Source organism: Artibeus jamaicensis, unplaced genomic scaffold, assembly GCF_021234435.1.
Source record: "Artibeus jamaicensis isolate MK-2021 breed Jamaican fruit bat unplaced genomic scaffold, CSHL_Jam_final contig_685, whole genome shotgun sequence".
Lineage (NCBI taxonomy): Eukaryota > Metazoa > Chordata > Mammalia > Chiroptera > Phyllostomidae > Artibeus > Artibeus jamaicensis.
Genome location: NW_026521924.1, coordinates 33111772 through 33125683, shown reverse-complemented (window position 1 = coordinate 33125683; position 13912 = coordinate 33111772). Strand labels below are relative to the sequence as shown.

The 13912-nt window shown below is 62.6% G+C and overlaps 1 protein-coding gene across 2 annotated transcripts in view; it reads right to left on the bottom strand.

Annotated features, from left to right (window-relative positions):
* The window catches only part of RBM38 (RNA binding motif protein 38), a 64874-nt gene that overhangs the window by 48758 nt on the left and 2204 nt on the right, over window positions 1-13912 (bottom strand). The window contains exon 4 of one of the 2 annotated variants that reach the window (XM_037133654.2): window positions 2120-3524. The exons of the other annotated variant lie outside the window; for it this stretch is intronic. Within the exon in view, the coding sequence (XP_036989549.1) occupies window positions 3227-3524 (298 nt within the window). The 3' untranslated portion in view covers window positions 2120-3226. Of the gene's footprint in view, window positions 1-2119; window positions 3525-13912 lie in introns of those variants that run through there. 2 annotated transcript variants of the gene reach the window in all.

Here is a 13912-nt window from a genome sequence, read left to right as displayed (position 1 = left end):
AGCGGGATCTCACCTGGCTTGACCCGGGGATACCTGACCCTTCTATGGGCAGAGGTCGGGAGCCCTGGACCCCAGAAACCGGGGATTTACAAATCTCAAAGTCAGAGTGACTGGAAGAGGCCCGAGGGGGCCCTTGGGGACACCCAAAATGGTACAAGGAGGGTCCCGGGTCCACCCAAGTCCCCTTCCAGCATCAGGGTGACCCCACCTCACTTCGAAGCCAAGGGCTGACTCCAGATGGAGTTGTCGGCGGAACTGCCGGTGGGGTCAGACCCAAGTGCCCAGCTCTGCGCAGTTGGCCCCTCTCTGGGAGTCCCTCTGCCGAGTCCCTTGTGGACACAGTAGTGACTGTGCTGTCTGTCCCCTCTCCACAGGGCCACAGCCTCTCCCGGGACAGAGCCACCCAACACACTCCAACAGCAACAGCTGGCCCCAGAACTCCCACCCATGACCTCCCTAGAAACTGCTGCTAACCACTCACCGTGGACTGAGTCAAGTTCAGAAAGTTTGCAGGCCACACAGTTTCCCAGCTGTGCCTGGCTCAGCACTAAGGACTCCACAGCAAGTGCAAAGGCCCTGGGGTGAGTCGTGCCAGGTGTGGGCACATAGGCCAGCGACAGCTCCGGCTTTTCCTTTGAGGATGACATGGAGCCACAGAGGGCTCTGAGCTGGGAGCTGTGGGTGTAAGGGCCACTGTGTGTGAGTGCGGGAGACAAGGGACAGGCCGCATGTGATGGGCCCCAGCCTGGGGCCTGAAGAGTGACTGGCCCCAAGGAGGTCACACCAGGACCTCTGAGCCTTGCTCAGGCTGACCTCCTCACCGGGGGCTCCCACTCCATCCCCCTGGACCACCAGGAGCTCCTGGTCCTGCACTGCCCAGCTATCTTCTGTGCTCGTCCCAGCTGCGGCCCCCTCCCCTCCCCCAGGTTCAGGGGACTTCCCACCAGCAGAACCAGTCACGCCGCCTGGGTCTGCCAGGGGCGGCATCTGTGCACACGCTACTCCTCCCAGGCCAGGCAACGCTCACACTTCCCCAGGGGTCTCTGCCATACCACCAGCCTCTCCCTGGGGCCCACCTCCTCCCTCTTTCCCCATGCGGTTCCTTCTCCAGCCACCCTGGCCCCCTGGGTCCAGGTACCCACCCCAGGGCCTTTGCACTTGCTGTCCCCTCTGCTGAGAACCCAGTCATTCTTCACCACCCTGGACGGCTCCTTCACAGTGTGGTCGGTGTCCGCGATCACCCCATTTGCATGTCTGCTGCTTCCCCCCCACCACGCTGCCTGCCTCTGACTCACCCCGGTGCTCGGCATGTGAGCCTGCACACATTTCTCAGAACGACCGAATAAGCAGTTGACAAATAGGAGTAGTGAATTAATATGTCCTCCAGCCCTAACACCTCTTCTCTGAAGCCCGCGTGATTCCCCCAGTGCTGAGTCAGGGCGCCAGCCGAGTTCAGAAGATGCCAGGTCCATTTCCAGGCTGGGGCCCCTCAGCCCCAGACCAAGGCCTCCTTCCTAAATCTGTGACCTGCACCCCACTCGCTGCCAGCACCCCTAGGGAAGCTGCATGGCAACCTGCCTCCTGGCAGCAGCCCATACTTGGCCCCTCTCCTTTCTCTTGGGGAGCTGCCCATGCTATTCCATGAGGAGCTGCTGGAGCTGCCAATTACAACACTGGTCCCCACCCCCAGGCCTGCTCTAAGCCAGTCGGCTTTCCCTTGGGGCTCTGTGTGGACTGCTGAGTGGGGAAGCACCTGGGGGTCAGGGTGTTCCATTCCATCACAAGGTGTGGTGGGACCTGTTCAGGATGACTTTGGCAGGGAGGGATCGAGGGCCCCCACGTCAAGAGAAAAAACTATAGGCCAACTTTTTCTTTAAAGAAAACAAGTTTTATTTTTATAATCCGAACATTCTAATAAAAATATTATTATAATATTAGCTACCTGTATTTCCGGGGCCTCGACTCTCCCAGGCGTGCTGCAAAGTGCCTGCCTGCGTCAGCCAGCCCCGGGGCCTCCCGCTTCCCTGAGGTAGGTCTGAAGGAATACCCCCAGCGCCCCCCAACATTCTGCCCTCTCCCGCCAAGCCACCTCTGCCAGGCTGCCCCCTCACTCACCCCCCCACCTCCTGCAAGGCAGGGCAGGGCCCCCCAGGAGCCCCAGCACTGCGTGCTGGAGTTCTCGCCTCCCCACCCCACCAAGCCCCCATGGCAGGCAGGACATGTCAGGCTGGTCTCAGCTCAGGCTGGTGTACAGCTGGGGACACCAGGAGAGGGTGGGGACGTTGTATCCGGCTCTTCAGCCAGCATTACCTAGGGCTCCACTCTCTCTGTCCCCTGCAGGGCTTGCAAGGGTGGGAACAAGCTTCTGAGACAACTTACTGTCGCTGAGGACGACTCTGGTCTGGAGAGATCCACCCTCCAAGGGGCTCCTGGCGCTCGAGTGACCGAGACCTTTTCCGACAGAAATACTGTCCCTGTCTCCTTGGGCGGAGCCACGGACAGAAGTGAGCAAGCATCTCAAAGTCAAAAACAGGCTCTGGTTTCTCGTGGCAGGAGCCTCCACTGAAAAAATAAACTGAAATTCTGCATCGTCTTAGTAGCAAAATGACCACAATAAGAAAAAAGGTCTCAGTGCTTCGAAGGCCAGGGACGCGGCCATGGCTGGGGGCCCTGCTGCCCCGAGGAGCCTGGGGGGCTCATAGGAGCCACCCTGTGCCATTGCTGGAAGTGAGAATCCCACCACGCAGTGTTCACACGCATTCTCCCGCGTTCACAGCTTGTGCGGATGGAGTGACAACAGTCAATCACGTCACTCATTCAGGTTTCCCTGGAGTAAGGCATCTTTGAGTAGGACAGAGTCTCTGCAGAGCCCACAGGGCGGCCGGGGTCTGCAGGGGGTGGGGGCGGCCTTGCTGGGTGCTGGGGGCAGGCGGGGCCCCTCTGCCCCGGAACGCGAGGAGGGAGGGCAGGTGTAGGGAGATGGCGGGCGGTGTGTGCTGGCGGGTCTGGCTTGCATCTTCTGAAACTCTTGCTCCTTCTTTCTCTAAAAGCCCTCTCTGACGCAGGGCGGGTCCTGGGTTTAGAGGGAAGCGGCCTCTGGGCCATCCGGGGTGCAGGCAGGGGTCCTGGGGTCCCCAGAAGCACAGGTGCCGGTATGCAGCCCAAGCTCAGCAGGCCGCTTGCCTGGCAGGCACGTGGGCGGCAGGTCGCAGTCGGGGCGGCAGCCTCACTGCATCCTGTCGGGTTGCAGCTGCGGAGGCTGGTACTGCACGAAGGCGGCGGCCGCGGGGGCTGCGAGGCCCGGGGGCACAGCGGCTGGGTAGCTGTAGCTCAGGAAGCTGGCGGGGGAGGCGGGCGAGGCCGCGTAGGGATACTGGTCGTAGGCGGCTGGTGGGTACTGCGCGTAGGCCGGGCTGGCCGGCGTGTATTCGACGTACGGTGATGACAGCGAGGGCATGGGGGTGGCCGGGATCACCACGCTGGGCTGGACGATGGCTTGTGGGTAGATGTAGTGGGGGGTCAACCTGCGGAGCCAAAGGGGGGTTCAAGGGTCAGACGCCACACTGGCTCTGGGGTGGGACCCGGAGGGAGAAGGGGGCGCTGTTGTGTTCCTGTCCCTGGTCTCTTTCCCTGGGGCTTAAACACGTCAACTGCGCAGTCGCGAGCACTGGCTGCACTCTAACGTTCTCTCCTCGGTGACCCCTTCCCAGGCACCCCTCCCAGCCCTGCACCCCGCGGGACCGCCGATGTGACTGGGGGACTAGGTTTGAAAATGATTTAGAATCTCAAGGTGACAGCAAGTGTCAAAGCCAGCGCGGGCCCTTTGAGTGTGGGTCCCCATGTGAGTGCCCAAGCCACCGGCCCACGAAGGCTTCCCTGTCCCCATGCTTCCCTGCTCATCTTCCCAACATCTGCTACCCACCCAAAGACACCCTCCGCAGCCTGCTGATTCACCATGTCTGCCCCCCTGGAGCCCTGGCTCCCCAAGGAACGTTCGTTCTGTTCACTGCCAGCCGGTCCTGGCCGCCAGCAGGGGCCCAGGGCATGCCCAGTGGACGAACAGGTAACTGACGGAGTAAAACTGTGTGGCAGTACTGGCTGTGGTGGCAGTAAAGCTGATGCTGAGGCCTCAGAAAGCCTCAGGCTGAGACTCCCAGACCCTCTTAACCACCACGCCAGTCCCACTCTGCAGGCTCACGTGCCAACGCACACCCTCCAGGGCGAGGATCGACTCCTGCATGTTGCAAATGGGAACCCGAGGTGCAGGGAGGCAGCAGCAGCATCTGTCCACTCTGCCGACCAGCCGCTGGGCTGCCCTAGGTAAGTGGCTCAGCCTCTCTGAGCTTCACAGCCCACTGGGCACAAAGGGACCCCATGGGGTAGACACCGTGGTCATGGGCATCTCCTCCCCCTTCCTCACACCAGCACAAATCACAAAGGACAGGTACCCCAACTTCCTTCTGCTCCTGTAAGATGAGCCTAGGATCCCTGCCCTGCGCCTGCTCCACAGAGAAGCTGCTTTGAAAGGAAAAGGATGATGTTCCTGGGGGCCTCATCCCCCAGCAGGGGCAGAAACGGACAGCTGTCTGCAGAGTGACTGGGCAGCAAGCAGGCCACCGAGACCGCGTGCTCTGTCCCCTGGGGCAGGCCACCCCCAGTGCCCATGAAGAGTCCTCTCCAGGGCAGACAGATGCACTCAGTACATCACAGTGGCAGCCCCGGCATCAGTGGAAAACCAGAGAAATGTGAGCGTCACGCACAGGGCACTGTGATGTCCCTCCAGACCCCACCACCCATGACGAGGGGACAAGGCCCACACTCAACCCAAGCCTCTCGCAGCACCACCTGGTCAGGAGTGAGAACTGGGCAGCAGAACGGAGATGCTGTTTATGCAAAACGGAGATATTCATGCTAAATGGTAATACTGTCTGCGCTACAAAAACAAATGCGTACGCATCCGTGAGCTAAGGTCGGGTGAGGCCGGAGCGCAAGAAACACGACCCATTTGTATGTGCCCGCGGATCGGCAGCAGCTCCGCCTGACGTTATGCTTCTAAGCACAGAAAAGGGCTCCAGGATCCCACGTGGGTCTGAACACCCTGGGAGGGCAAGCACACTCACGGGCATTATGAGGGTAAAAGAGCAGGACCACGACAGCCCAGGGTCCGCCCACTGCTGAGGATAAACTGGCAGTGAGGATCTGGGCCACAGGCTGGTATGCAGCCACCGGAAGAGATGGACAGGCGCTACACTGTGGGGCGAACCTCGACCCCGTGCTGAGTGACACCAGCCAGCCTGCAGGATCCCATCCACGAGAAGTACCCACGACAGGCAACTCCAAACGGGGGAGTGGTCAGACCCCCGGGGGCTTCGGGCAGGGCAGCGGGGAGGGCAGTGCCCGGGGGTGTCTGGGGTTGATGGTGAGTCCTGAATTCCACACTGGCTGTGTCGCACACCTTTGTGAACAAGCCTAACGCCTTCAAATGACAGACTCCAGGTTAGCGTGACTTCACCACAGTCAGACACACACGTAAGGGCCCTCCCCCGCCACGGGAACGAACTGCGGTGGGGGTCCCTGCTGGATGAGGTGAAGGGCGGTGTGGCGGGCCCCAAGGACCGAGCGGCGAACACCTGGAGGGTGGGAGACTGGGGCACACGCCTGGCTCCGTGCCGGAGGGCCCGCCAGCTCCCTCTGACCACTGGCCCTCCTAGGGAGGAGCACCCCAGCGGCTGCCACAGCAACACACCCGCACCAGCATCAGGCAGTTCCTGCGCCCACACGGGCGATCGATCGTTCACAGTTTCCGTCAGAAGCCCTGGCTGGGGGCCATGATGCCTGCTTCCCTCCTCTGTCAGAAGCCTCTGCTGTCCGTCCCTCCGAGGGCCTTCCCCAGGGGAAAAAGAGCCTTGAACAGAGGTGGGCCTGGGTTCGAATACCACCTGGGCCTCAGAAGCTGGGACACAGGCTTCTCACCTATCGAGGGCATGCTCTGGGCCAGGACACGGCGTTCCAAAGGCTGCACAAACCCTGGCCTCATGGGACCTGGATTCCAGGAGGGGCAGAGGTCATACAAACACACCAACTTACGACCAGACCTGGGACTCCCAGGGTGTTCAGGGGAGGCTTCCTGGAGGAGGGGGCAACTGCACAGGGCTGGGTCTCACATGAGCGAATGGAGGAGTGAGTGCAACAGCCCTCAGGCACCCGCCGCTCCAAGACAGCCAAGGGGCTCCGGCGGTCCAGAGACCGCCCAGGGAAGGAGCAAAGGAACGCGACAAAATGTGTCACAGGGCAGTGCCTACCATGCCGCCCCCCAGGCACCGCATGCACCCACACTTAGCTTCCAGAACCTGGGAACACTCCTTGACTTGAGGTTGTGGATGCTTGAGGCCAGAACTTCTCCAAGCACGGGCGTGGGTGGGGGAGGCCCCCCTCAGATACCACCGCCCACCATGGATTTGCTAAAATCATGGATCCCTGCAGACCGAAGTTGGGGGGGTCAAGGCCCCGCAGTTGAGAGCCCCCCGAAGACCCTCGCACACACCGGCCCTCGGAAACGGCTGCCTGGGCCAGGGCCGTGCGCTGACCCCCCAGCACGGGTGCCTGGGGCTTTACCAGGGACATGTTCCTGGCCACACCTGGCCCAAGGTCTGGCCACACCAGAGCTCTGCCCTGCTGGTGGACACTCAGGCATGATGAGGGTGCACAACGTTTAAGTTGGGGAGGAAGGGGACCTGTTTCCTGTCCCTTGAGGATACTGTCCGCATCTAGTCACCTGTTTCCCTCCGGTGCTCGACCACCCGCAACACTCAGTATGAAAACCCCAAAGTAACGTACAAAGCTTTTCACAGCACGAAACAGGTGCTGCTATCCCCCCATTTCTGAGGGACAGGGACTGGGGCTCAGGCCCCCATCCATCCGCCACCCACAGGGGCTGGCTGTGGGCTGGGGCCAGTGAACCCGGACCCACCTCAGGGCCCACCCAGGTGGGAAGGCAGCCCAGGTACCAAGAGCCCCTCTCCAAGACGTGGCAGCCTCTGGTGATGCTGCGTCTGCCGAGGAGCCCAGTGTGTCCACAGAGATGACCTCAGACAGGTGTGTGTACCTGGACTTGGGTCAAAGTAACAGGGAGGCCCTGGATGGTGGGGCTCAGTGGACCGAGCACCAGATTGCAAACCGAAGGGTCGGCAGTTCCATTCCCAGCCAGGGCACAGGCCTGGGTTTCGGGCCAGATCCTCAGTAGGGGGCGCACGAGAGGCAACCACACGTGGATGTTTTTCTTCCTCTCTTTCTCCTTCCCTTCCCCTCTCTCTAAAGATAAATATAAAATCTTTTAAATGGAAGTTTTAAAAAATGGCAGGGCCCTCGTCCAGCAGCGCGTGCCTGTGAAACAGGAGTCAGGGAGGCCGAGCCCAGGGCTCGCTGTGAGCGCCGGGACCCCCCAGTGGGGCAGCAGTCCTCAGCCAGCGTGTCTCTGCCCTCGGGGGACATGGCCACGCCTGGGACAGTTCTGGCTGTGACGCCGGTGTGCCTCGGGCTTCCACTGGGTACAGGCCAGGGGTACTGCTAACACCCTGCAATTCTCAGCACGGACCCCACAGAGGGTCCCCCAGCACCACCCAGAGGGCGAGACTCTGCCACAGACGGCAAAGCGGAGGGCAAACACCAGGGCTTCTCGCCACCCTCACAGCCACGGGCACCCACTAGGGGGGCTGGGAAGACCGGGCGGGGACCTAGGGGTGCGTGTGAGCACCCACCTGGGCGTGGACACCCAGGTGCACTGAGCTCTTCAGTGAGAAAGGGCACCCAGGCACTCGGCAGCCCACCCCGTCCGGGGGCAGCCCCCACGTGCTCCCCAACCCGCACCCCCAGGCCTGCACATCGCCACAGGCGGAGGTCCCAACTCCCTGGCGCCAGGGAACGGGGAGCTTGTGCCCAGAAGGCTCCTTGACACTCTGCCTGCTCTCGGGAACGGTCAGGATGCCGCCGGGTCCACGTGCCTGGTCCTCAGGCCTCTGAAAAGGGCACAGGCCTAGCCACACTCTGGTCTGCCCCTCAGGGACTCCCTGCCCTGGCCACCTCCCCTGAAGCCACGCCCGCCCTACCCTCTAGGTGCTCCATTCTTCCGCCCCACTCTCCCCCATCTCCATCCACCCACACCCCTCTGTGGCCCCAGCAGGCTCCAGAGGGTCATGGGGTGCTGCAGCCGGCTGGGCCCAAAAGGCTGGACCACGCTGAAGGAACAGGCACTTGGCTGAGCCGCCTGGAGCAGCTCCAGGGTCCCAGGCAGAGCAGGCAGCCATCCAGCACCCCTGCTGAGCGGGGACAGGCCGAGTCTCCCCCCAGGCCCAGCACACTCAGGGGTCACAACACTCAGCAAAGGACGCCCCGGCCAACTCGGCCCGTCGGAGACCAGGCGTCCAGAGGGGAGAAGCTCGAGTTCCTCGCATCCCGGCTGAGCCTGTCCAGTCCCTCGGCCCTCTCTGGCCTCAGTTTCCCCCTCTGCGAATGAAGATTGTGCCTCAGAGCCTGGCAGAGCCCCAAGGGGGGGTGGTCCTCAAAGGCCCGTTGGAAGGCATTTGTCTGGGGCCCTGAGCAGCATGGTCCACAAGCTCCCGGGCAGGGGAGGGGTGCAGACAAGGGCCAGGAGCAGCTGCGGCTGACCGCACCTCCCCACACTCAGAGCAAAACGCCCGGTGGAAAGGGTTCAGCTGCAGCCCAGGGGGTCTGCTTCTGAAGGCCAAGCTGTCCTCAAAAGTAAAAATAAAAGAGGCAGATCGGTTGGTTTCACTTGTTCTACTCTCTGGAGGTTTCTGCCCACCCAGCGGCTGGGAGGCGGGACTCGAGGCTCTGCGGGCAGTGGAGGAGGCCCCCCCCCCCCCACCCCCTGGGAATGGGCCCTGCACAGGCCACTGGGAAACCAGGCTGTTGAGGCCTCACGGGAACCCCCGGGCTCTCTGGAGCCACCAGACAACAGGTGAGTAGGAGGGGAGGCCAGACCTGGAGCAGGTGAGAAGCCCTCCCAGGGACCTGGGACCCTGCCCGGCCCGGCACAGTGTGTCCACTGGAACCTGCTCCTACCCCGAAAGTGCGCCCCACGCCAGCCTCCCCTCACTGGCAAGACCAACCGGGCCTTCCGTTTGCTCAGGCCCAAAGCTCTGGAATCTTCTTAGATGCCTCCTTCTGTGAGACATTCCTTAAAAAAGCATTCAGAGTCCTCCCTTCTAGCCCCAGTGCCGGTGGGGCAGCCACAGACCTTGAACCTGGCTGCTGGGTGAGCCCAGCCCGCCCAGCAGCCAGAGGGGCTCTTGAAAGAAGCCAGTGACCTGGCCCTCCTCCGTTCAGGGCCCACCTTGGCCCCAAGCCACGCAGAGTCAAATCCAACTGCTCGCCTGGGCCCCACTGCTGCCCTGCGGCCCGGCCACTCCTTTCCCTGCACAGCGCCTGTGGCTGCTGGAGACACGATCATTCCCTTTTCCATCTGTCCCCTCGCCAGAACCGCCCTGCTGAAGACCGTCCTGCCATCGCACAGGGGGGCCGGGTTCCCTCGCGTCCCCACAGCATCCTGAGCCTGGCTCACCGCAAGCACGTGTCTGCTGAATGAACCGAAGAGAGGAACACACTGCTTCCTTCCTGCACCGAGAGGGCGGGGGAGGGAGAGTGATCCGACATGTCCCCCCCCCCACCCCCCGCACTTGTCAGGCCCCCCTGGGCAGATGGGGAAACTGAGACTCGACAAGGAAAGTCACAGGGACAAGGGTTGGGACACACAAGTCGAAAAGGGGCCTCCAGACTCCTTACCCAGCTGTGGCCGGGAGGGGTGGGCCCACCCCACTGCCACCTAAATTGGGGACACCCCCGGGGGCTTTTAGCTGTGTGCCTCAGCATCTGTCTGTGGTCTGGTCCCACCCTGGGTCTGAGGCCCCCGCACACAAGGCTCTCCGGCCAGAGAAGGGCCAGCAGGGCTGGGAGTAGAGCGCGCCCTTGGAGAGGGACCGGGCTTCTGCTACAGCAGACAGAGACAAACAGCAGGTGTGCACGGGCCCCCCGCCACCCCCACCACACTCCAGTGAGTGACAAACAGGAAGTGCCAATCTCCCCAGACACCCCGAAAGTAAAAACAAGCCACGTGACGCCCCACAGCGGGGAGAGGGCACCCACCTCCTCCCAGCGCCCACGGCCTCCGGCGCTGACCTCACTTCCTGCCACGCCCTCAGGGTGCCCACCCCCTCAGGAGCCACGCTGCACCCCCCAGCTTTACCTACTGCACATTACAGAGCCGTGACAGACTCCCAAGAAGTTGTGAAAACACCGTGCGGAGGTCCCCCAGAGATGACGTCTTACGACCCAGAGTCACTAAAACCAGGAACCACACGCACATGGCTGCCAACCGGCGTCAGGCTTTGGGGGACTTCACCATTTTTTGCTGTGTCCTGGAGGGTAAGTGTGACACTGTGTCACTTACACACACCCTCCATTCACTGTGACGGTCGCAGTGCAGGGCTGTCCCACTCCCACGAGGAACCGCGAGCTCGGGTGCCCGTGGCACCCCCTCTCGGGCCCTTCCGTATACCGATGGCTTCACCACAACCTGGTGGCCCCGCTGGAAAGGAAGTGCCCTGCGAGGGGGACTGTGTCTTTCTTACTCAAAGTGGCCCACGCACACGGCCTGGCATGTAGCAGGTGCTCAATAAAAACCCAATGAATGAATGATTCTGCCCAGTCCCTTGGACTCCACACCTTCCTATCACGCCCCAGCCCCTCTCCCGCCCCGGTGGCCTGGGCGCCCCACTCAGCCCCCTGGGCATGTTCATGGATGACCTGAGCCTCAGTGCGGGCACTGGGGACGTTCACACAGAGATGGCAGGCCCCTGACACTGCAGGGTACATGGTCCGTGTGAGAGGGCCCCACGGTGCTGTCTGTTGCTGGGGGTCGGGGTGTGTCCAAGGACTGGCCAGAGGCAGGGAGCTGGGCCCCCAAGGAAGGAACCAGAGTGAAGGAGCCCCCAGCTTGGGCCCCCGCCCCACTCTGGGAGAGCCGAGCACGGTTCCCCTCACTGAGGCCCGCACAGGCGGCGGGAGTGACAGACCCTGTCCCGGGATGCCGTGCGGCTCTCACTGCCAAACCCCAGGTTCTCCCGTGGGCCAGACTCTGACTGATGGCCCTGCACATAGCACCCGGTCAGCCCTGCGACTGGGTGTCCCCACGACCCAGATGGGGAGGGTTGTGCAGACAGAGGGCTGGGCCCAGCCTCGAACCCAGGCAGACCCCAGGGCCTTTGCTGCAGCCACAGGCACACCTGACAGCTGAGCAGCCCTGGGACCCCATCTTGTCATTTGGGCCCCCTGGGGCCTGGCCCCAAGCCTGGCACATAGTGGGGCTCACAGTAAATGGGCGCGGAGCCCAAGCACACCCCCATTAAGAATGGGTGGGTCAGTTGTGCCAGAGAAGCAGCTGGCCCTTCAAAAATAACCCAGGACGGGCTCCGAGCAGAGCCCGGCCCAGGTGTGAAAAAGCGCCCCTTGACGCCGGGAGGCCCCTTCCGGGATGGGACCCAGCTCTGCCTGGGCACGGGCCCTCTCCAAACTCCCGTCTGCCGTCTACTCGCTGTCCCACCAGCCAGCGAAGGGACGCTCAGCTGGGCAGTCCATGGCCGCCACTGTCTCCTCCCTTGGAGCCACCTGTCACCTGCCAAGGACTCCCAACCTCAGGGATTAGCCCCCCGCGTGGTTACACGATGGAAATGCACAGTTGGCCGAGTCGGGTCCAGGAAACATCCATCAGCTTAAGAAAAAACAACTGGGGGAGGAGAATCCACGCAAAAGGCCCCGAGTGCCAAGCTCTCCGGAGACCCTTTCCACGGCGACTCTTCACGGCCGGCCAGGCAGCACTCCAGGCAGCGGCCTCTCCCAGCGCGGGGCGGGGGTCCCTGAGAGCTGTCGGGGCCCACGCTGGGGGCCGGGAAGTCCAGGACAGACAGGCCGGGCAGGAGAGGGTCACCTGGCTCCCACGCTGAGGTCGCATGGCGCCCTCAGCCACTGGCAGGCTCGGCCTCACTGCCAGCCCAGAAGCCGACAAACCTGACCGCTGAGTCAGGCCCGGCCACAGTCCCAAGCCCTGATTGTTTACAAAGACAAAGGGGACGCTGATGGCCCAACTCTCCGGCTGGGCAGGCGGGTGCTGGAGAGGACAGCTGACCTAGGCAGCCCGGCTGGCCACCCCTCTGCGGCTACGCACCCAGGGGCCCCACCCAGGCCTGGACCTCAGCAAGGCAAGGAGGGGGGCGGCGCGGCTCCAAGAGGCTCCAGTCCACCGACCAACTGCGGGACAGTCCCTCTGACCCCTTGTCCCTGTTTGCGCCTCCACCCCTTGGCAACCAATTAACAGCTAGAGGCCTCTTCCCTGTCCCAGGTATTAAATGGCCAGCCAGCAGATTGAGTTACAAAACAGTGTCACCTGAGACAGGGAACTCACAGCAATAAAAACTGTGACCCACCCCCAACTACTTTCATGTGAGTGACGTTCTGGGGACCCCCAGGAGTGATCGGGGTGTCCCCATCTCCACAGGCCCCAGAGAGCAGAGAGTGTGGGTTCCGGAGCCGGCCGGCCTGGGCACGAATCCTGTCCCTCCAGCCATGCAGACTGGCTGTTAACCTTTCGTTGGCCGCTTCCCCATCTATGAGGCAAAGAGGCGTCAATCCCGACCTCAGCGGGTGGTGGCGGGGAGAGGAGCCGTGGCAGGCGCAGGGCCACCCAGCCCCGGTGCCGACACTGTGTCAAACGGTAAAACTGGAGGTTCAAGAGGAGGACACCACATCACCGGCCAGGACGGGCCCAACCAGTAAGTGACAGGGTCAGAATTTGAACCCAGGTCTGCAGGCTCCAGAGGCCAAGCACTGCCAGTTGCTTGAGTCCCAAAGACAGCTGCCAGGGACCGGACTCGGGTGGGGGAGGTATTGTTACATTTCAAATAGGAAGAGCTGCTGGTGCGGGAAGCTCACACCCTTATCTTTGTGCAGCTGGCCCTGCCCCTGGGGCACCTGGTGTGGACCTGGAGAACACAGGCAGGGCTAAGAAAACTGGGAACACCCTCCTCGTGGGGCCTGAACCCCAGAGAGGAAGAACCTGGGGTGATGGCAGGATGGGGGTGTCCCCAGACCCCTTCCAAGACAGCTGCAGACACTGTGAGGCAGAACCCCGGCGAGAAGGAAACCCAGCACCCCCCCCCCCCCTCCCAGCCGCCCGCCAGGCTGCCCCACCCCCCAGAAGGCAGACTGGCGCTGGGCTCGCACACAAGCCATCCACACCAAAGCCACTGCACTGTGCAGGCGACCCTGAGTCGCAGGCCTGGGGCAGTCTCTCGGTCACCTGGCCGACCTGCCCAGTCAGTGCCCCCATCCTTGGTCCACGTGGCCCCACCCCTGGCACCATCCCTGCTCTGGCCCTTGGTCCACGCGGCCCAGCGAGCCAGGATGCTCCTCCAACTGAGCCTCGAACCTGGCGCCCAAGACTGGTCTCTGATAGCTTGAGAAGCACTCATGTTCTAAAAGCAGAGGCCTGTTTCATAACTGACTGTCCTCCCCCTGTCCCCCCCACAAGGAACCACCCCCCAGCCCAACAACAAGCTCCCTGCACTGGGGCGCCCGGTGACATCAATCACGGGCTGGGAAGTCGGAGCTCACGGCAGGCTCCTTTGTGCCCCTGAAGCCTGCCTGTCCTTCCCCAAGCAGCTGCCAGGCCTTATTAGATGTTAAAAAAAAAAAAAAAAAAAAAGGCAAGGAAAGAGGGGCCTTTTCTGGACGGAGGAGGGTGGGACACGCTTCTCCAGAGCACATCAGACAAAAGGCCCAGAGGCCAGCCGGCCTGGGCTGGGGACATCTGGCCCCCATCCCGGCTCACCTGCTCTAGCTC